The sequence below is a fragment of the Podarcis filfolensis genome, assembly GCF_964270895.1.
Source record: "Podarcis filfolensis genome assembly, chromosome: 5".
NCBI lineage: Eukaryota > Metazoa > Chordata > Lepidosauria > Squamata > Lacertidae > Podarcis > Podarcis filfolensis.
The window spans coordinates 27293215-27315801 of NC_139608.1; the positions used below are offsets into that span (position 1 = coordinate 27293215).

The following is a 22587-nucleotide window of genomic DNA, read 5'->3' on the forward strand; positions in this document are numbered from 1 at the left end:
CTTTCAACAGATTATGCTTGGACTGACAAGTCATGAGCCACATTTTTCCCTTTTAAGAGAAGAGGTCCGGTTTGGTGGCAAAAAGTCACAAAGGTAACTCCTCTAAAAATAAGAATTGCATAAAAATGGAAAATTGAACAAAACCACTAGATAGCTACATCATTTTTTAAAATGAATATTTGATATTGAATTATTTATAGAATTTCCATCAGCTTACTTAGTTGTGGTCAATAATTTTACAGAGCGTGTGCCCCAGAAGAAACCACTTTTCATTTACTGCACTTGTCATTAATGAGAGAATATATTGACTATGAATTCTCACCAGTTAAAGTAAGTATGGATGGACCACAGGGCAAAAATTGTTTAAAGGTTTGCATAAGGCATTGGTCATGAATTGTTTCTATCAACCTTTGTTTATCAGGACAAGATATCGTTTACATATGAAGTTGACAGAATAATAGATGACTGGATCTTAATGGGCTTTCTTGTTGGAAATGATTTTATCCCTCATCTACCTCACTTTCATATCAACCATGATGCACTGCCACTGCTGTATAGAACATACATGGATATTTTGCCTAAACTTGGAGGTAAAAGTCTCACAAAGCTAATGCAATATGGTCAGTTTCAAGATTGCTTCTTGTTGCAATTGTGACAGTATTACAGAGGAGATTGCAGAATGGAAAAGACAGCAGGGAATCCAGTCTTAATTTTCTGTGTTATATTGCTCATGTTGCTCCTCTTCAATACAGTGTGCCTGCAGGAAAAGCAGCTCATGATTATAAGCATGAATCATATTTTTCTTCTCTAATAGGTTACATTAATGAAAGTGGGCACCTCAACTTACCTCGCTTTGAGAAATACCTTACAAAGTTGTCAGATGTAAGTATATTTTTTCTTCTGAGCAAAACTAAAGTCTTAACTTAAAGCCCCATCTATACTTCCAATGTGCAGGTTTGCTCTCTAAATCTGAGAACCTGAGCTTTTCATCAAAAAGAAAAAGAAAAGAATTCTAGCTGTCATCAAGGTGGAGAGATGCTTGAAAATTTTGAAAGTAGCATGATTGAAAATATTGGGCAGCTTCATCCATTTTGGAATTAGCGGACACGCTGCATGTATATGATTCTGGCTTCCCAGAATGCATGTCCAGTAAAAAAAAAAGCAACTTTCCTCCACACATGTTATAGAGTATGCAAGGAGTATCGAATCTTCTGATTTTATAACTGTAACATTACCAATTTGCTTTTCTTATGTTGGAATTACCTTTCTTTTTATCTCAGTCAAGCCACTAAATCTGTACCTCTCAAATATATTCTGCTTCTGTAAATCAGCATAGCTTCACTTTTTGTGTAGTAGCAACCCCCCCCCCCCCAGTGTATGATAAACTTCCACTAGTGCTAAACAGGTAAACTGTTCCAACCTGCCAGATCTGCAGTTGAAAATGGTGGTAGGAAAATATGCTGCTTCTTTTTTTGAAAACAGTTTAATTTGGTTTTTACAATACACGTTTATAGAAAAAATTCAATTGCATATCCATATAAAGAGATTCCTCGGAATCTCAGGACTCCCCCACCCCTTCCCTGGAGTCCCATTTTAATCAATTAAAAACTGCATCTTCTTCAAACTCTAATTATTATATCAATCCATATTCTCCATGATAATTGTTACACTACAAGTGATTCAAAATCCTGCCAATGTTTCCATCTGCTTACAGTGGTCTCTTTGATTACTTATACATTTTCCCCATTCTTTTATAAAGTTTTTGTCCTCTTGATTCCTGAGTTTTCCAGTCAGCTTTGCCATTTCAGCATAGTCCATCAGCTTGGTTTGCCATCCTTCTCTGGTTGGGACTGTGTCTTCCTTCCGTCTCTGGGCTAGTAGCATCTCAGCAGCTGTTGTTCCATACATCAAAAGTCTTTTCTGGTCTTTTGGAATATCTGTATCAGTAATTCCTAAGAAATTACTGGTTGTTTAGCAAATGTCATTTTAAACTTCTTTTTCCATTTCATTATATATCATCTCCCAGAAAGCTTTTACCACCTTTCAAGTCCACCACATATGATAAAAGGTGCCTTCTTTTTCTTTACATTTCCCGCAGCTATTTGTACTTGTCCTGTACATTTTTGCCAACTTAGTAGGAGTCAAATACCAACGGTACATCGTTTTCATATAATTCTCTTTCAAGGAACAACAGGCTGTAAATTTCAGGTCTGTTTTCCATAACCTTTCCCAGTCTGCCATCTGAATGTTATGACCCAGAAAATAGGCTTTGGAGTTCAAATATCTCCTTGAGAAATTTGCCTTGAAATAGATTAGATGTATAATGATAATGCTTTTCTTTCTTCCATTTATTTTAACAGTTTGACCGTGAGCATTTCAGTGAAATCTTTTTAGATCTGAAGTGGTTTGAAAGCAAAGTGGGCAATAAATATCTGAATGAGGCAGCTGGTATTGCTGCGGAAGAATCAAGAATGCAAAAGAAGCGCAAGGTTAGTAGTCTGGTGTCATCTGCAAATTTGATGAGCGTCCCTTCAGTTCCTTTATCCAAGTCATTTATAAAGACGATGCATTCTTGTAGCATTGAAATTTCACTCTTTACCATCACAGCTTCTTTGAATTGATTCTATATGCATATCACTCTGTGTTATTTAAAGTATCAATCACAATTTTAACAGGCTCAGGAAAATGCTATGTGCTTGGCTGCTTTGGAGAAAACTGACAATGGAACTGTAGCATCTTTAAAAAGTGAGTCCAATTGTTGTGTGGTGCCTGTGCTGGCTAAACTTGTGTACATAAATTATCTGTGAGCCCGAGATTCTTGGCATTTTACTCTTTAAGTGAAAGTGAGTAAAAGACAATGAATTTTTTTTAAAGGAAGCTGTTTTTATTTCCATTTTCCATACTATTTGCACACTTAAAGTTTTTGGCTAGGTTCATTTTAATTTCAGGCAAGCATATTTGCTGTACTCCTTTCGGTGCCTGATAAAAACAATCTTGTTTAGACAAGCCTACCCAGATGCTTATAAACCTGAGGAAATTTTAATCCGTTTTAGTATTTTAACCTTTGTATGTTTCTAAGCATGGTTGTAATTTTTTCTTGATTTTATTGTTTCACACTTTGAGGATTTTTACAATGAAGTGGTGCATACAGCTTATTAAAAAAATAAAAAAGAGTAAATAGCAGATGTTAATTGTGGTATGCAACAAGTTAATTGCCCAATTTTATTTTTCATTTTAGCTTCGTTAGAAGATGAACCAGAAGATGATGATTTGTTTGAGACAGAGTTTAGGCAATACAAAAGAACATACTATATGACCAAGATGGGTGTAGAAGTAGTTTCAGAGTAAGTATTAACAACAAAATGGCTTCTTGCATGAGCACTGGAACTCCTCCAAGTGGGTTACAGTTTCTAAAATAAAACAGGAGAACCTGTGCTCCAGTTATAGTACCTGTGCTTCCTTTATAGTAACTGAAGAGATTACATAATTTCTGTTAGTGAATTTAAAATGTTTTAAGGTTTTATTTCAACCCATGCCTCTGAAATAGCTGGAGGTAATAGCTAAAACAGCTTCATTCTCAATCTTATTTGTAAGTGAAAGGAGAAAATATATGCCAATTTTTGGTATTTTTGTTTTAGTGCCTTTCTAGCTGACCAGGCAGAATGTTACGTCCAGGCAATACAGTGGATATTGCACTACTACTACCATGGGGTTCAGTCATGGAGCTGGTAAGATGAAATTTACAAGTGGAATGCTTATATCAGCTTTGCAATCAAGTCTGTTTTAGACCAGAGGTTTTCAACATTTTTGAGTCCACGGCTCCCTTGGCCAACTACATTATTTCTGTGGCACCCCTGTGGGGCTCAGGAGCCCAGTTATGACACCCCTTGCCTGCAGAGCTGTCAGCCTCTCACCCTTTTCCAAACACCATCCCTTATGGAGTGTTCCCTCAGCCTCTTCTCCTCTCCCCCCACTCCTTGGGAGTCCTCTGGTCTCTGAGCTGCCCCCATGCCCCTAAGAGAGGTGCCTCCTCACACTGCCCCACAGGGGCCTGAGAAGAAGATGCCCCCAGCCTTTGTGGCCCAACGGAGACTGGACAAAGGTGAACTTGAGGCTAGCATCTTAACCTTGGGAGGCAGCAGCAGGTGCTGCCAGGCTTGCATGGCGGAAAGGCTCCCTTTCAGCACTGGGCACTCAACTCCTAGGCATGTCTTGCACACAGCAAGCACAAGAAAGGCCAGCACAGCGCCTGCCTGCCCAGCCTCCCACTTATCTGCCCATTCCCAACAGCAAGGACTGGCTGGCTGGGCTCCCTTGCCCGCTTGCTTACTTACTTCGAGGCTGCCTGGCAGCTAGCACCCCCTGGCCATCCCCAGAGGCACTATTCACCTGCAAAACTTGTAGCCAGGGCTGTTGCAACAGACAGCTGTTCAGTCATTTGGGAGGCAGAGACACAAGAGGGCATCAGAGCAGAGAGGGAAGGAAAGAGGGACAGATGCCACGCCAGTGTTGCCCTGACCATCATTCAAGGCACCCTGGTTGAAAACCACTGTTTTAGACTATACATATAGCTGCCACTTGACACCCAGTTCCTTAAACCACTCCTCCTCACCCCATACAATTTAGAGCAGTGCTGTCTGAGTTACATACCTTGTCTAATTATTTGTGATTTTGTTCTTCCTCCAGACCATTAAAATAAATAAGATTACAATATATGTGTTTATGCTTTTCGTACAGCTGTAACCTTTGTTGAACTAAAATAGCATCTTTCCTCCTTGTAGGTTCTACCCCTACCATTATGCACCTTACCTCTCAGATATCTGCAACATCAGTGAACTGAAAATCCACTTGGATTTAGGAAAACCATTCATGCCATTTGAACAGCTTCTTGCAGTACTTCCAGCAGCCAGCAAGGATTTGCTGCCAAAATGCTATCAGGTAGTTAAAAATCTTTAGAGGGATTCATCATTCATCATTATGGCTACTATCCTTCTATTTTACAAAGATAATTTCAACCCTACTCTTGTGCATTATATATATACATTCTCCATATAGGGATTTGCTTAATTAAGTACCACTGGAAAAGGAACATTGTCCAAATTCTAAATTCTTTGACCAGAAGGCTATAGAAATAATTTACTTTCCATCATCAAAACAAAAAAATTTTTTTCCTTCCAGTAGCACCTTAAAGACCAACTAAGTTAGTTCTTGGTATGAGCTTTCGTGTGCATGCACACTTCTTCAGATACACTGAAACAGAAGTTGCCAGATCCTTCTATATAGTGAGAAGGTGGGGAGGGGTATTACTCAGAAGGGTGGTGGGAATGGGTGATTGGCAGATAGCTGTGATGAGCCTGTTGACGACTCTTAACGACTGCAATAGGTCTTACAGGAAAAAGCAAGGGGTGAGAAGGTGAAAAATGGCTTTGTCATGTATAATGAGATAAGAATCCAATGTCTTTGTTCAGACCAGGTCTCTCCATGGTTTTAAGTTTGGTAATGAGTTGCAATTCAGCAGCTTCTCTTTCCAGTCTATTTCTGAAATTCCTTTGTAGTAATACAGCTACTTTGAGATCTTGTATAGAATGTCCTGGGAGATTGAAGTGTTCTCCTACTGGTTTCTCTGTCTTGTGATTCTTGATGTCCGATTTATGTCCGTTTATTCTTTGGCGTAAGGTTTGGCCTGTTTGTCCAATATAGAGAGCTGAAGGACACTGTTGGCATTTGATGGCATATACAATGTTAGACGATGAGCAATTAAATAGTCCCGAGATGGTATGTGTGATGTTGTTGGGGCCAGTAATGGTGTTGTCCGGGTGTATGTGGCAGCAAAGTTGGCATCTGGGTTTATTGCAGGCTCTGGTGCCAGTGTCCGTGTTACGTCTGGTTGTAGTGTTATTGTGGGTTAGGAGTTGTTTAAGATTGGGTGGCTGTCTGTAGGCAATGAAAGGTCTTCCTCCCAGAGCTTGAGAAAGAGAACTGTCATTGTCCAGGAGAGGTTGTAGATCTCTGAATCTCCATCAGTAGATCTCTGAATCTCCATCTGAATTTCCATCAGTAAGGGCTAATGTTAGTTAGGTCTTATCATAGTCTTCTTTTAAAATGTAGTTTGAATTCCCATTGCTTAACTTTGATTACTTACTTCCAATTCTTTAGCATTTGATGACAGGTGAAGAGTCTCCCATTATTGAATATTATCCAACTGAATTTAAAACTGATCTAAATGGAAAGCAACAAGAATGGGAAGCAGTGGTTTTAATACCATTTATTGATGAGGTAAGAACTCTACCATTCTTTGATCATAAAGTGACTAGTAAACTGTTTAAACCAAGGCCTGGTTTGCATGGTTTAGTTTTATTTTTCTTCCAAATTTGAGACCAGATAAGTTGAATCAGCAATAGCTATCTGTGTGCTCCAGTGGTTAGTTTACAAAGACCTTGGGAGGTAGTTCTTTACCTTTCTACCTCTGTCCCCAAGACTATGCCCAAGAAGAGTTAGTAAATGGGCTCCAGGCATTCCAGGCTTCAGCCATTCTATTCCTCTAGTTCCTATAAATGTAACCATAGGGAGAAATGAATGACCAAACCAAGAAATTATAAACCCAAAGAGTGCTTAATCTTTGGGGACATCATTAGTTGAAATAATTATGAATCACCCTTTCAGGGGAAAAATGCTACAGTACAGTATTCTCCCCTGGAGAAGAGCAGGGGTGGCTCACTTCTAAGTGTTCCTAGGGACAACCTTAGGCAAAACAGGGGGAATAATGTTCAAACCATCCTTTGGACATGAATAATTAGAGCTACACTCTTAGCCATATTTAGTCCAGATGCAATGCTACTCATTCTGGGACCTCCCAGTTAAAGGGCAGGTAAGAAATTAATAATAATAATCATAATACTAATTATTTAATCATGGATAAGGGAAATAGTTGCTCCCTTCACATACGCCCTCATTTCTTGCTTAATTATTTACCCCTCTTCCTGCTTTTTCCTTAACAACCTTAATTATAGTCAATACTCACTGGGATTGAACTTGTCCTATTGATTTCATTAGGCACTAAGTTTAACTAATTTAGATTGGATCCAACCTCTTCCCAGTCTCTGCATTTCAATATGCCTAATGCTTACTAAGTGTTATATTCTATTTAGAAACGATTGTTAGAAGCAATGGAATCCTGCAACAAGTTCTTGACAATAGAAGAAAAGCAAAGAAATAGGCACAGTGAATGCCTGATGTACTTCTATGATAAAGACACAGAGTTCCAGTACCTGTCTCCATGGCCAGAGAAGTTCCCTTCCATAGAAAGATGCCATGCAAAGTAAGACTGGAGATGTAATTCCTTAATGCAGAGTGTGCAATCTACTGAGTGCCGCTGCTGCAGTGCCCCTTTACATTAGCTTTGTTTGGAAATTAGTTTCAAAATTGCGTTGGTTTCAGAAACACTTTTTTGAGTAAGTAGATTCTTGGCTGTAGCCCATAGATAATAGTGAGAAGTCATTTGACAGAAATACGTAATTAAATGCTGTTAAGATGTCCTTGTCCCCTCATACAATCAGAGAAGATGTCAATTAGTAAAGTTAAATGGCCAAAGATGGATTCTTCTGCATATATTTGTTAGTCTTCCTTTAATTCTGGCTGACTGTGTAACAACATTCTTGTTTTCAGCCTTTGTTTACTGTGAAAGGCAGTGTTTCAAAATATACATTTGTAAAAAAAAAAAAAGCTTATGTTCTGTGTGCAGACAATTTTTCAGAGTAACTGTATATTGAAAGTTGTGCTCTTGTTTCTTAGGCATAAAGCTATGTCTCTGGACGTCTGGCGTGTAGATATAGCCCAAAATAAAATAACGAAATTGGATATGGAGAGGCTGTATTTCTGTGGCTTTCCTACCCTGAAGCACATTAATCATAAGGTAAATGGTGCTTTATTGATTTAAGAATGGCATGTTTTTGTGAAGTACTTATTCTGTGGAAGGCTTTCATTGTACATCTTGACTTTCTTTCCCTATTCTAGTTCTATCTGAAAAAAAGTGGGGTACAAGTTTTTCAACAGAGCAGCCATGGAGAAAATATGCTACTGGAAATAATGGTTTCCGATGATTCAGAGGAACTAGTGAGTGTCTGGCTTTTTCAACTTTGTTTTTGACAGTCTCTTATTTTAGAGAAGTAATGCTAGGTGCTCTCCAAGTTTTGTTGTCGATAACTGTGCTTGGATATCACAATAAACGATAGTTTAGTGAGATATGTGAGCTTAGCCTCCCCCTGGACTTGTGTATCTGTCTGCATCCCAGACCCTGCATTGACCCTGTCCTGTAGAGATTTAGTACAAGGTGAGGCACAAGACTATTTGAGAAAGTGACAGGAGCCTGGTGACCAAAAGTGGATTTTTGACATCAAGGCCGAAGCAAAAATGTGTGTACCTATGGTCCTTGTTGCTATCTAGGATTTAAAAACTTGGAACTGTAGATCCCAGGACACAGCAAGGCTACTGGCTTTGATATGTGTGGTACTTACAGATTTGCTATGAAATTGTTTTCAGTAGGTTAACCAACTGCTTTTCTTCCTCAGAATGCTGAAAATGTAGCCAGTTTGGTGCTTGGGAAATCAATATTTGTTAACTGGCCTCACTTGGAAGAAGCCAGAGCTGTTGCTGTATCAGATGGTGAAACTAAGTAAGGAAGACCAATGTACTTTGCAAAGTTTGTCACTTACTTGCATCTTCAGATGTCCATCTTAATAAACAAGTTTTCATATGACAAGGTCTTGAAGCAATGGCTGTTTTGTTTTTTGAAATAGCTATGTAAACCATACATAGACCAGCCTGGGAAAAAATGTCCCTTTTCTCGCAGGATTTTTGAATTTAGTTTAAGGTATTTTTTATGTGACAGATGCGGAATACTTGTATTAATTTCAGTTTTGTTTCTGTTTGGATGTATTGAGTTGTTTTTATGAATAATGTTTGTTACGATTTCTTATGGTGAAGGGCAGAATATAAACATTCAAAATAAATGGACTATGATAAACTGAACAGTTTTTGTGGAAGAGCAAAATGTTTATCGTCCACATTCTTTGCTCTTTGCTGATGGGAAAAGAGCCAAACTGGATCAGACAGGGCTAGTGGTCATCAATACTGGAAGCAAAGCAAGCATACTTTTCATTTCTTTAATGAAACATATTTATTGGTACCAAGTGGATTTGCTGTCCTAAGTTCATTTGCTGCAAGACCTAGTCCTAAATAAATATGCTTAGGACCGAGATTTCCTTTTATTTATATGAAATGTAAATTTATTTTAAGGTTTCAGTTGGAGGAACCTCCTGGAACACAGAAGCTCTATATGGGGAATGCTGCCCCACCAACCAAAGCAACATTTGTTCGAGATAAAGAACAGAATATCTGGGTGAAGGAAATCCAAGGAATTTCAGAACAGTAAGACACTGCCTCCCGCGTTTGTAGCTTGACAGCGTATTTTGACATACTGGTTCATTTTAAGGGTGGACAGCTTGCTTCTCATGGACTGCCACTTTAGAAATGTACAGTGAGTCCGATGGCCACACCTATTTTTCAGTTTTTAGGTATCTCTTGGTAGACTGGTGGTTGGCACACTCACGTCAATGGATGTAATTATCTCATTCAGAAGTTACTTTCAAAACTGAAAAGCTTAAGATCAGCCCTTGAGGAATCATGATAGGTAGAAAAGTTAATGAACTTTGTTTTCACTTCTGTTTGACTCACTGTTTCCATTCTTTCCAATTTTTTTTGCCGTATCACATTCAAAACTGCTTGACAGTGAAGAAATCTGTGTTTCTCTTTATTCCCATCAACCTTCAAGGTTCACATATTGATGTTTAATACTGAGTCTTGCCGACTGAAATAATTCTTTGCTAGGTTCTGTATTGCACACTTCTACCTAAAGTTGTTTAGCTTTGTAGTGATAGTTAATCTTGCTACTTGTTGTTTAACCAGGGATTGTTGCATTTCCTTGAAAGATGCCATTCCACCCAGAGCTGATTATAGGCTACTTTAGTAGTTTTGTACTATAGGCTCTTTGAACACTAATTTTAAGGAAGATTTCCCCATCAGTAGGGATCCTCTGGCCTTGGGGCTAAGTGTATCCTTCCAGGCCTCCTTCTTGGTCCTCCATACTCTATCCAGGCTACACCTTTCACTGCCTCTGCTTCACATCATTCTGGGGTGCTTTTGCCTTGCTGGGTTGGGTTCCTGAAATGTGATAATGCCTCTGGATGGAGGGGTTTGTGTAGATAGAGTTGTGACTTTTGCTTGGCTTCAGTGTAAACTACTGTACAAATGTAAGAGTCAGATCTCTTGCTCAGCGCACTTTTGACTCTGGTCCTGCCCACCATTAGCATGCAGCCGCTGGAAGATTGCCCAAAAGGAAATGCAACCTTGGGCTGAAAAGTGTTTCTCACTCTTCACAGATTTGTAGAGTTGGAAGGGATCACGGGGGTCATCTAGTCCAGCCCCCTGCAATGCAGAAAATCTTTCACCCAACGTGGAACTCAAACCCACGACCCAGAGACTAAGAGTCTCATGCTGTACCGACTGAGCTGTATGCATCCTAAAACTCATTCTGCCATATCCCCTTTCCTCCAGTTACCAGAGAAGAAAAGGAGTAATCATAAATGAAACATCTGCAGTTGTTTATGCTCAATTGCTAACTGGGCGTAGATACCAGTTAAATCAAAGTGGTGAAGTGTATTTGGAGAAGCAGTGGTCCAAGCAAGTTCTGCCCTTTGCATACCAAACAATTGTCAGGGTAAGTTCCTCAGTTGAGTTTTTCATCAGTGAATTGAGATAAGAGGCCACAATGTTTACAGTAAAATTCAAAATACTAAGCTGATAAGTTTAATTCTGATAGGATACACATGTGCACTTAGATCTACAGGCCTGTTGCCTCATTCTTGCCATAGCCTACAATCCTATCACAGTATAGTTGAGAGACGTGGCTAAAGGCTGCTGTACAAATTTCTCCAACATCATTTCATTTTTCTTGTTATCTGTGTCTTGCGTAATGACATAGTGCACAGTTAGGATACAATAATATCTTAGTAATAATAGGATATCTGGTTAGAACTTGGGATTGGGAAGTGGTTCACATGAGGTATAGACATTTTCAAAATGTTTATGGGATTAGTATCTTTCTTGAGGAGTAAGCAAACTAGAGTAGGCTGTTCTGTATTGCCACACATAGTTAATGTAGGTTGCAGTCTTATGCTCACTTACTTGAAAGTAAGCTCCATTGATCTCAGACTTACTTCTGAGTAGACATGTCTGTGATTTTAATGGTAAGTATTTAATTAGAGCATGATTTCCCCCCTCATTTTTCATGCAGGATATAAAAGCCTTCGATTCCCGCTTCTCCAGTCTCAAAACTTTGGATGACCTGTTCCCTCTGGGATGTACAGTCTTCATGCTGGGATCACCTTATTATGGCTGCACAGGAGAAGTTAGTTTTATCTGAAAATGTTTTTCCAAAAGACTTTTCTTAAAAATCAAGTCGGACTCCTTCTGCATTATTTTATTACATAATTTAAAATACTGAGCTCTACATTGGAATAATGATGTTTTAGGAGCTATTGTACCACTTCCATTTCTTCACCTTCCTGAACCTTTCCGCTCTTTGTAAAGGAACTTTTCTTCTTCTTTGTTTAAATTATTTGGCTCCAGCCCTTCAATGCAACATCTCAGAGCACAGAACAGTAAGACTTGTTTTGAAACAACAAATCCATTAAACAGCATGAGTGTAGATAATTTTATTTTGCTGTTGCTTTCATTTAAGATACTCATCAGATTCTTAGGAGGGAGAAAGACACTGGTTGCTGTTTGTGAAATGAACTTAAATTTAAGAGAGTTTCTTTAATATCTCTTCAAGGTTCAGGATTCATGTGATGTTATCTTGGAAGGCAGAATTCGTGTTGTTTTCAACATTCCATGTGAACCTCAGCTGGATGCCTTAATACAGAATCAGCATGTAAGTGTTATTTCTCTTAACAGTGGATATGTCTCTGTAGATTTCATCTTAACTATTATAAGTACTATTTGAACAATATGCATATGTATGTATTTGCACAAGCCCAGTGAATTTTTTAAAAAGCACAAACTAGTTTTGAAGCTTCCCTTTTTAGGTGACATGGGAAGCTACTGTTTGAGGGGGGACTAACCTTACTGAGCAAATTTAGTCTTTCCTTGTTTCTTGGCCATAGTTTTTCAATGCAGGTTTTGTAACACAGGAACAATTAAATATGTATCTCATTCAAGAGTTACATGAAAAATCTGGTTCAGAACCAGAATTTGAACTCTTGCGAATGTAAGCTTTGACTTTATGTGTGACACATGTAGCATTGGCAAAAGCCGTGTAAACTATGTGAGTGTGCTCAGCCTCTTTATTACTTCAGTTTTGTGTTAGCAGTAGCATTCAGATGTCGCAAGCAGGGTTGAGACCATGTTCTGATAGGTACTTTACAGACACACACAAACTTGCCTTGCCTTGAAGACTCATGAAGGGAAAACAGTGTAGCTCAGCAGAGCAATGCAGATGTGTGTTGGGGAAAATAACACCAGTCCTGAAAGATCTACATTGGCTCCCAGTACGTTTCCAAGCACAATTAAGTGCTGGTGCTGACCTTTAAAGCCCTCAGTGGACTCCACCCCCACCTTCAACCTGGACACTGAGGTCCAGCTCCGAGGGCCTTCTGGCGGTTCCTTCACTATGAAAAGGGAGGTTATAGGGAAGCAGGCAGAGGGCCTTCTCGGTAGTGGCCCCCACCCTGTGGAACGCCCTCCCATCAGATGTCAAGGAAATAAACAACTATCTGACTTTTAGAAGACATTTGAATGCAGCTCTTTTTAGGGAAGTTTTTAATGTTTGATGTTTTATTGTGTTTTTAATATGCTGTTGGGAGCCGCCCAGAGTGACTGAGGAAACCCAGCCAGATGGGCGGGGAATGAATGAATGAATGAATAATTTTATTCCTATTACTATGGATAATACTCTCACAGGTGAAGGAGTGATGTTAACTCATATAAATTTGTGCCAGATTTTTATTTAGCCTCCCTGGCCTTCCAGTTTAGTGCAGATAAATAGAAGTCCAGGAAAGTCCCTGAGGAGGTGAAAACCTTATGAAGATGTCTCCATTCATTTTTCCTACAATGCATGGAGGATTGAGAAGTCATGTTAAAAGAACATATTAGCATGGCAGAAGCTGACTGCCATTTGTATTTCATTCCTTCCCCTGCCTTCCTCTTAAAAGCTTCAGCGAGACCAACAGAAAAGTTTCCGATTCTAAGGCCAGCAAGCAGTCGTACGCACATTGAAAACTAAGATTTATTATGAGTTGAGTTTTCATGGACTAGAATCCATTTCATTGGATGTATGAAGCAGACTCTAGTCCACCAAAGGTTATGCAATGAGACCGCAAGACTGCTTACTTCTGCTGCTCCTCTGGAAGATTGTAAAGAGAATGATCTTTCTTGTCACTATACAACTGATATTGTTGCAGAAATATTCCGTGAAGTACAATCCTGGATATGTATTGGCCAGTCGTCTTGGAGTGAGTGGCTATCTTGTTTCGAGATTTACAGGAAGCATTTTTATCGGAAGAGGATCCCGGAGAAAGTAAGCTCTGAGTATAAACTTCTTTTGATTGTTTGATTGTTAGTTTGTAGCAAAGGCCACAAAAACCTGTCACCTGGTGAAGTTACTTTGTTTGTATTCCATATACAGTGGTACCTCGGGATAAGAACTTAATTCGTTCTGGAGGTCTGTTCTTAACCTGAAACTGTTCTTAACCTGAAGCACCAATTTAGCTAATGGGGCCTCCTGCTACCGCTGCACAATTTCTGTTCTCATCCTGAAGCAAAGTTCTTAACCCGAGGTAATATTTCTGGGTTAGCGGAGTCTGTAACCTGAAGCGCATGTAACCTGAAGCGTATGTAACCCAAGGTACCACTATACAGTGGAACCTCAGGTTACGTACCGTCCTCCTTACGAACGCTTCGGGTAACGAGCTCTGCTAACCCGGAAGAAGGTCTCCTGTTGGGAACTTTGCCCTGGGATGCGAGCAGAAGTCACACACCGGCGGCAGCGGGAGGCACCATTAACGAAAGCGCGCCTCATGTTAAGAACGGTTTCGGGTTAAAAATGGACCTCCGGGACAAATTAAGTTCATAACTAGAGGTACCACTGTATCCTGAAAAAGTATATATGCAAGAAGAGTTTTCATGTGGGGAAGAAGAAAAATGTGAAGACAGGACTTAGTGCAAATCATTGTTCTGCCTGACTGGCCTTCTTGTCTGGCACAGTTGTGCGCATTGCATTTCCCCTTTCTATCCCAGATATTAGTTAGATTCGGACATTCATTAATTTCTTGGGGTTCTTATTATTCCAACAAAGAAATAAGGAACTTGAAAAGAGACTGAATTCCTGTTCAATCACAAAATCTTCTCAGAAGGAAATTCACTTTTGAAACAAGTTTATACTTTTACCAGATCCATGTGTGAACTGTAATCACTTGTTTAAATATATTGTAGACTTCTTCTAAAGCTAGGTCATATGCTTGTTATTTTACATTGTAAAATTTTGCTAGGATTCAGTGAGTTAAAACTCCTGTTCTACATTCAGTGGTTAATTAGTAGTATTTCTGTAAGGAATATATTACCCCAGTAATATATTGGTATTTCTTCACAAAATTTAGCTAGCATTCCAACTTTTGATTTTGCAGTCCACATGGAGAGCATAAAGCAAATGTGGGGTTGAACTTAAAATTCAATAAAAAGAATGAGGAGGTCCCTGGCTATACCAAGAAAGTTGGAAACGAGTGGATGTATTCCTCAGCTGTAGAGCAACTCCTTGCTGAATATCTGGAAAGGTAAGCATTAAACTACACTTTAGACTGCATATGCCTTGCATGTAACAGTTCAAATACAGTCGTACCTCGGAAGTCGAACGGAATCCGATCCAGAAGTCCGTTCGTCTTCCAAAACATTCAGAAACCAAGGCGTGGCTTCTGATTGGCTGCAGGAAACTCCTGTAGCCAATCGGAAACTGCAGGAGCTGCGCTGGACTTTCGGGTTCCAAAGAACATTCGCAAACCGGAACACTCACTTCCGGGTTTGCGGCGTTCGGGAGCCAAAACATACAAGTGCCAAGGCGTTCGGCTTACAAGGTACGACTATACAACTGATGTGGGCAGCAGTAATTCAAATAATGGGAACAGGGTCGTTTTTGCAGCATTTGGCACAAAGTTCTGGCTTTGCATAGGTATGCCACTCATATTTTCCTTCACTTCCTCACGTTTGAGATGTCTTGCACATGGGCGAAATGCATAAGTGTCTGTTGCCTGGTTTGGATGTACCAGGAAGCATGACTTAATTTAACAAAGGCATCTCAGGAATGAGCCATTTGCAACCAAGAGAAGGAAGACAGTTCAAAATTCAGGCTTCCTTTTCTTGGCTGCGAGGGGAGGCATAGGTGAGTGAGGTCGATAAAGTGGATAAATCCCCACCACCAGTGGTGACGACGGGGAGCACAAGAAGGCCTGTCTAGTGCCCCCGCTGCTCACTCCCTCGCTCTGCCAGCCTGCTTGCTTGTTCAGCACTTTTCAGGCTCCCCTCACCATGTGTTAACTTGAGTGTGTGCATGCACTTTTGTCTCCAGTGGCACAACAGACAAGTGCAGATATAGTAGAGAGATAAATTTATCACTGCATGCTCAACCAGCAAGGTACTGTTTTGTGGAATTTATATAGAGATGTATACAAAATCTGCTCAGAATGATATCTTTGCATTTTCTTAGGACCCCAGAACTTTTTAGTTACCTAGCCAAAAATGGTCAAGAGGACATATTCTACGAAGATGACATTTGGCCGGGTGAAGAAGAGAATGGGTAAGCAGCTCATACCTTTAAAGCATTATTAGGGTAGTTATAGGGTTGTAAAAATGAGTCTTGTCAAGTTCAGTTCTGCACCTCGAATCAATTCTTCAAACTTAGTTGTTGAATTTGTGATAGCTGGTATCAAAGCATGATTCCTAGTGCTCTTCCAACAATTAGCTTTAACCATTTGGACAAGCTCATCCTCTAATAATATAACCAACTAATACTACAGCCAACCAACTTTATAATATACACTGAGTGGCTACATCCTGAAATAGACCTGCTTACTTATGTTTTATTTATTTGTAAGGAGTAATAGCAGTAGTTACAAATGAATATCTCTAGCAAATAAGAGTTATTGTTTAGTTTTTCACAGTTTTTTGTGATTCTGCTGGAAATATACACTAGACCTGACGTTTTTTCATTAAAGTACATACCTTTGTAAAGTAAACCCTTAAATCCCTTACAGCAAAATTCTAACCACATCTACTTAGAAATATGTCCTATTGAATTCAGGATCTTCAAGACCTGTCTTTTATTTGTATAGATATGTTTGTTAAGTTGTTTTGTTTGTTGCAATTGGTTTTTAGTCTTTATATGGGGTTTTTACCGTATTTTTCGCCCCCATAGGACGCACCGGCCCATAGGACGCACCTAGTTTGGGGGGGGGGGAATTTAAAAAAAATTATTTCCCCCCCGGGCTGGGGCGGGGGAAGCCCGAGCTTCCCCCGACCCCAGCGCCCAGAACAGGCAGCTCTCCGCAAGCCTTGGGAGACCGGCACGACTTCCTGCTGGGCTCCCACGGCTTGCGGAGATCTGCCTGAAGCCCAAACCAGGTCCGGGAACAGCGGGATGGCAGCGCTCCACCTCCCCGCTGTTCCCCGAGCTTGTGGGGCTGGTGGCGGGGAGAAGCACACTTCTCCCCGCCACCAGCCTTCAAACCAGGTCGGGGGACCGAAGCCCGGGGCGCGCTGTGCAGCACGCCCCAGGCTTACAGATGCAGGCTGCTATGCGCAAGCCTAGGGAGCCCAACGGGAACTCCCGCGGGCTCCCAAGGCTTGCTGAGAGCTTCCTGGAGCCTGGAGAGCGAGAGGAGTCGGTGCGCACCGACGCCTCTTGCTCTCCAGGCTTCAGCGAAAGCCTGCATTTGCCCCATAGGACGCACACACATTTCCCCTTCATTTTTGGAGGGGAAAAAGTGCGTCCTATAGGGCGAAAAATACGGTAAGTTGCATTTGGTCACTATTATGAGGAAAGTGACTAAATAATAATAGAAGAGTTTACTTCAGGTAAGTGGGGTTAGGATTGCAGTTTCAGTAGCTTGCTGAAGCTCATTTGAACTATATGTAAATCGTAATAGTATATGAGTGGGTGGTTTGTTGAACTTTTATAGCTGATTTAACGTTTGAGTGAAATTATTGGCAATGTCCCCTCTGCCATACTTGAGGCAGATTCCAACTGAGAAATGACTCTGCCCCTGTGGAGATTGCAATCTGGAAACAGTGGCTCATGTTCTCCTGTCCTGTCCCCTTTATAAAGATCTGAGGAATGAGATCATTACCCCACTCTTACTTACCATTCCTGGCTGCCCATCTGAGGCCACATTGTTCTTTCTTTTATCAGATCAAAATGATCAGACAACAGCAAAGGTGCTAGGTTTATTGAGGTTGCAATGAGATTAAGGATTATCTGAACAATAATCTTGGTCATTTGATTGCCCTTTTTGCCCATTGCTGTCTTTTTTATTTGTATATATTTTATTTGTATATATTGCTTGTTTTATGTTGCTATGGCCGTTGGCTAATGCGAATAAAGTTTATCTATCTACTGGCAATGTTTTTTGATATGGAATAATTTTTTAATGTAGTGCCGAGAAGGTTCAAGAAATCATTGCATGGCTAAAGGCTCATCCTGTCAGTGCACTCTCTCGTTCCTCTTGTGATTTGCAAATTTTGGATATGGCTATTGTCGAAAAGATTGAAGAAGAAGTAGAAAAATGCAAGGTACTGTTTTTATTTTAAGTCTGAGGAACTTAACATATGTCTTGTAATCACAATATATAGGAATGAGATTATAAATTTGGATTAGAACTGATTGACTTCCTATTAGAAAAATTGTATTTAACTGGCATGATAGTTTGAGCTTAACTTTGGATTGCAACCTGCTTTATGAGGTATGGCAACTAATAAGAAAACATAAGCAATTTATCTGCTTACTCTATCACATATTACTAATCATTTGTATGCCACTTAGTTATCCAGCAAAATTTTGTAGAAAGATTTCAGTCTAGAAAGTTCAGGTGATACCCAGTGCTAGTCATACTCTGGCTAGACCCATTGAAATCAGTTGAGTTAAGCACACTGATTTCAGTGGGACCTCCTCCGAGTACGACTTGCTTGGATATCTATTACTCAGCTAGTGTGGTTTTGAAGACTTCTGAAACATCAGTTCTGATTTGCCCCATTACATTATATTCCTTCAAATTCACTTATGTATAAAATCATTATTTGTCAAGCACTGTAAAAAAAAACCACACAGTCTCCCAAGTTCAGTGCCCCTGATTATGCTGATATAACATAAGTACATATCGGCATAATAGACTGTTTTGGTAGAGAGCATTGTTCACTAGGCACGAGTAGTTGAAAGAAAGATGTTATGTAGAAAGAGAGCGATGATCCAGCTGCTTTGAGCAAAAGAAAAATGTTGAAAAGCAAGCATAATCCAAACTTTGTTCTGTGTATTTAGTTTCTTGTTTTCCCCCTTTAGCAAAGGAAAAGCAATAAGAAAGTGCGTGTGACGGTGAAACCTCACTTGTTATTCAGGGTAAGTTTGGGTTATTTTGTGAATGGAAGGATACTGTTCTTATAAAGTAGTCTTAACAGAAATTCTTTCTTGTTCATAGGGGAATATGGTGCCCTCCCTGAATTATTTAATTAAAATTTCAACAATGACTTCACCACCAACAGTGTTTTGTGTTCTATCTATGCTAATTTGATATTCATTTAGACATACAGTACATAAACTGCTTTGAGGAGGTTTGTTTTTTTACAGTTAAACAGTGTAAATAAATAAATATGAAAGAAAGAAAGAAAACTTTGCACTAGCTTGCATTATCTTGCTCAGATATTCCTTCACACCAAGTAATAGTCAGGATTCAGGTAGTGCTGACTTTTTAATCTTGCACTGTTACCCATTTATAAACACAACAATATTACACACATAATGCTTCTTATTTCTCCATTTGACATGAACTCATTATCAATGGGTTAACTCCTCCTCCCACCAGGAAAGGTAAGGAATCGTGTGAACAGCATTTGATGTCTATCTCAGTCCTGCTGGTTTTTCCTGTTTCATTCCTTATGTTTGCTTAGGCAGAGCTATTCATTGTTGTCACCTGATTTTTCCCCCCTCTTTCAACCTCTGTTTTGTCTCCTGCAATAGCTTAGCCTTCCCCTTTAAACTTCATTGCTTCTCCTTTTTCTTATTCAAAATAAAAGCCTTTTTCTTGTGTCTCTATTTACTCCCTTCTCTGGCTCCTTTCCATTTCTGCCCAGCATATACAGGTGAACTTCCTCAGCAGGCATGTAGTGGACTCGGGAGTGTGGAACCTCCTCCAGATCACCATTCATGAAAGCTTCAGCGCCCTTTTCCTTAGAGCTATTCATATCCCAAACAAACCATAAGTCACCTCTGTTCTTAGCCAGTTCTTTTCTCAGGTTTCGTTCCTACTGGGTAGAGGGCATGAATATACTCAACCTTCTATGATCCAACAGCCTGCTCTGTGCCTCCCCCTTCACTTTCTTGATCTCCAGAGTCCTCAATAAAATCCAAAGAGAGGGGACACTTGTTCTGGGAGTCCCTCATTGGTGCAGCATACCATAGTTATCCGAGATTCTTTATCTCGCAAGGGAAGTCCCATTGTTTCTTTCTCCTAGCCCACAAAACCCAAAACTTGCCTACTTCACCCAACACACTCCACCAAGGCATCAGCCACTTTCAGCAGCTCTTTTGGGTAATGCTAGCATTTCTGATATGTGCCATGCAGGGTCTACATTCACCGGGCAATATAAGGAAGATCTCCATTGAAGTTTTCACTGGCCTTCAATGTTCTCCATAACATCCTACTGCTGACCTAGACAACCTTTTATATTTTTAGGCATTTGTCTGGCTCTCTTTCCAATAAGTTCTATGCCTGTACATCTACTCCTCAGCTGTCAGTCTCTTGTCCACAGTACAGAACTGGAGGTGTTACCAGATCCAAGCTGGAACACAAAAGTTGCTCATATTTTCCCTTCCTTTCTTTTTCTGGGTGCTAAGAGGAGCTAATCCATCAATAATTGAGGCCTTGTTCACCTCAGACCAGGAAGGGCATTCACAATAAGTGCCCAGCATAAATATATAAACAGAACATTTTAAAAAGGGGTTGCCTTGGACATTTCTGATTCTCCACCGCATTTAAAAAATGCTGTTTCCAATTTGTTCCTTGTAGACTAGTCTTCGTGATTGCATGTTCTACAGGCCATGAAGATGGCAACCAAAAATACGTTACAAAATTATTTGACTATTTTATCTCTTAATGAAATGTATACATAATTAATGTTTTTGGGGGGGGGCTAGTGATTTTGTTCTACAGTGTTAACTATTCATATTTGGATTCTTTTATCTTCAATTCATACTAGCCTTTAGAACAGCAGCATGGAATTATACCAGATCGAGATGCAGACTATCGACTGTTTGACCGTGTTGTTAATGTGAGAGAGTGTTTTTCTGTTCCCCTTGGACTTCGTGGCACTGTGATAGGAATTAAAGGAGGTAACACAATGCCTTTTTGTGAACAGTCTCTTTTGCTTTTAAAATAATGTGAAGATCATTCATTGAACGCAAAATGAGTTAGTTTCACAGATAACGCTAAACTACGGCTAACGTTAACCATAGCGAAAGCTGAGGCATCTATCACAGAATAGTTCAAAGCACCAACGAGAACAACCGGAAGCAGTTAGAATTCTAGGCGTGTTCCATTGCCTTAGTGACTTTTCACTCGTGCGCCTAGAAATCTGAACCATTGTAATAATTTTTTTAAATATAAGATGTGGCAAGTATTTATACAGTGTCCTCAGTATGCATAGTATTTTATGGAGTAACTTAAACATGTGAGGCACATCTGTGCCCTAAAGGCGAAGGAGGGGGCGAAAGTAAGAAGCCTTTTGATCTCACTTTCGCATAGGAGTTAATTTAAGAATGTGAGCACGCTTGCATACATCACACCAATCTAGGATGTTTAGCAGAGGCAGTGTGACTGGTTCTGTTGCACTGGGCACTGAGCCAAGGGAGCCAAGGGGCCACTGCAGGGCGTTGCAACTATGACTTGGTGAATTGAGCAGAGTGTAAGGTGAAAAGTGGGTGGGGTGCTGAATGCTGGACATGCACAGGATGTTGCTGAAATCCGAAAGACGAAAGTCCACCCCTTAGGAGGAGAGAAGGAATTTTCTTTATTCTTTCTGCCAGGACAACGAAGAGTCTTGTGGTTTCTGTTATCAGAGTTCATTTATAACAATGCTTGAAGGGCTCACTTAACTGAGTAGGTATTATACCTAATGTGAGGCCCAAAGGTTGAGAGATCTGTACTTAGAATCATAGCACTGTAGAGTTGGGAGGGAGGGGACCACAAGGAGCATCTAGTTCAGTCCCCTGCAATGCAGGAATCCTTTGCCCAATGAGGGGCTCCAACCCACAACCCTAATAATAATAATAATAATAATAATAATAATAATAATAATAATATTTTTTTAATTATACCCCGCCCATCTGGCTGAGTTTCCCCAGCCACTCTGGGCTGCTCTCAATCAAGTGTTAAAAAGAATACAACGTTAAATATTAAAAACTTCCCTGAACAGGGCTGCCTTCAGATGTCTTTTAAAGATAGGATAGCTGCTTATTTCCTTCACATCTGAAGGGAGGGTGTTCCACAGGGTGGGCGCCACTATTGAGAAAGCCCTCTGTCTGGTTCCCTGTAACCTCGCTTCTCGCAATGAGGGAACCGCCAGAAGGCCCTCGGCACTGGATCTCAGTGTCCGTGCTGAACGATGGGGGTGGAGACGCTCCTTCAGGACCGAGGCCATTTAGGGCTTTAAAGGTCAGCACCAATACTTTGAATTGTGCTTGGAAATGTACTGGGAACCAATGCAGATCTCTCAGAACCTGTGTTATGTGGTCCCGGCGGCCACTCCCAGTCACCAGTCTAGCTGCCGCATTCTGGATTAATTGCAGTTTCCGGGTCACCTTCAAAGGTAGCCCCACGTAGAGCGCGTTGCAATAGTCCATTAAGAGTCTTGTGCTCTACCAACTGAGCTAATCTTCCTGTAACTGCACTTGTTTGAGGGCTGTTGAGTACTATAACACATCTATGGCTACCTTATGTGTTGATTTACCTTTTGGCCTTAATTTGTAAATCACCTGGGTTTTTGCTCCCTTCCTATACCTGGGGGATGCAGATCCTGACCTTTAAGTGCCACAGGACCTTGTTGCAATACGTTAACATAAATCGGTTAACATAAATTCTGATCAAGGATTGAAGACCATTGTAATATGAGAAAAAAATGTAGCTTCTTTAACTATTCCGGACTGTTTTAGGAAAGCAAATAAAAAACAAGTTATGTAGTTGGGTGACATTGTCTTTAAAACAGTTCCAGCTTTCTAGT

General features: G+C 40.2%; 1 protein-coding gene across 1 annotated transcript in view; it reads left to right on the top strand.

The window, feature by feature from the left end:
- XRN1 (5'-3' exoribonuclease 1) overlaps window positions 1-22587 on the top strand; it is a 44338-nt gene that overhangs the window by 8799 nt on the left and 12952 nt on the right. Inside the window, exons 6-29 of the mRNA XM_083613666.1 lie at window positions 11-93; window positions 243-330; window positions 422-590; window positions 815-882; window positions 2361-2489; window positions 2676-2745; window positions 3239-3344; window positions 3639-3728; window positions 4782-4938; window positions 6157-6276; window positions 7149-7318; window positions 7792-7912; window positions 8014-8112; window positions 8568-8671; window positions 9295-9426; window positions 10612-10774; window positions 11351-11464; window positions 11891-11989; window positions 13518-13633; window positions 14739-14885; window positions 15812-15901; window positions 17757-17892; window positions 18656-18712; window positions 20569-20701. Of these exons, the coding sequence (XP_083469792.1) occupies window positions 11-93; window positions 243-330; window positions 422-590; window positions 815-882; window positions 2361-2489; window positions 2676-2745; window positions 3239-3344; window positions 3639-3728; window positions 4782-4938; window positions 6157-6276; window positions 7149-7318; window positions 7792-7912; window positions 8014-8112; window positions 8568-8671; window positions 9295-9426; window positions 10612-10774; window positions 11351-11464; window positions 11891-11989; window positions 13518-13633; window positions 14739-14885; window positions 15812-15901; window positions 17757-17892; window positions 18656-18712; window positions 20569-20701 (2761 nt within the window). The remainder of the gene's footprint in view (window positions 1-10; window positions 94-242; window positions 331-421; window positions 591-814; window positions 883-2360; window positions 2490-2675; window positions 2746-3238; window positions 3345-3638; window positions 3729-4781; window positions 4939-6156; window positions 6277-7148; window positions 7319-7791; window positions 7913-8013; window positions 8113-8567; window positions 8672-9294; window positions 9427-10611; window positions 10775-11350; window positions 11465-11890; window positions 11990-13517; window positions 13634-14738; window positions 14886-15811; window positions 15902-17756; window positions 17893-18655; window positions 18713-20568; window positions 20702-22587) is intronic.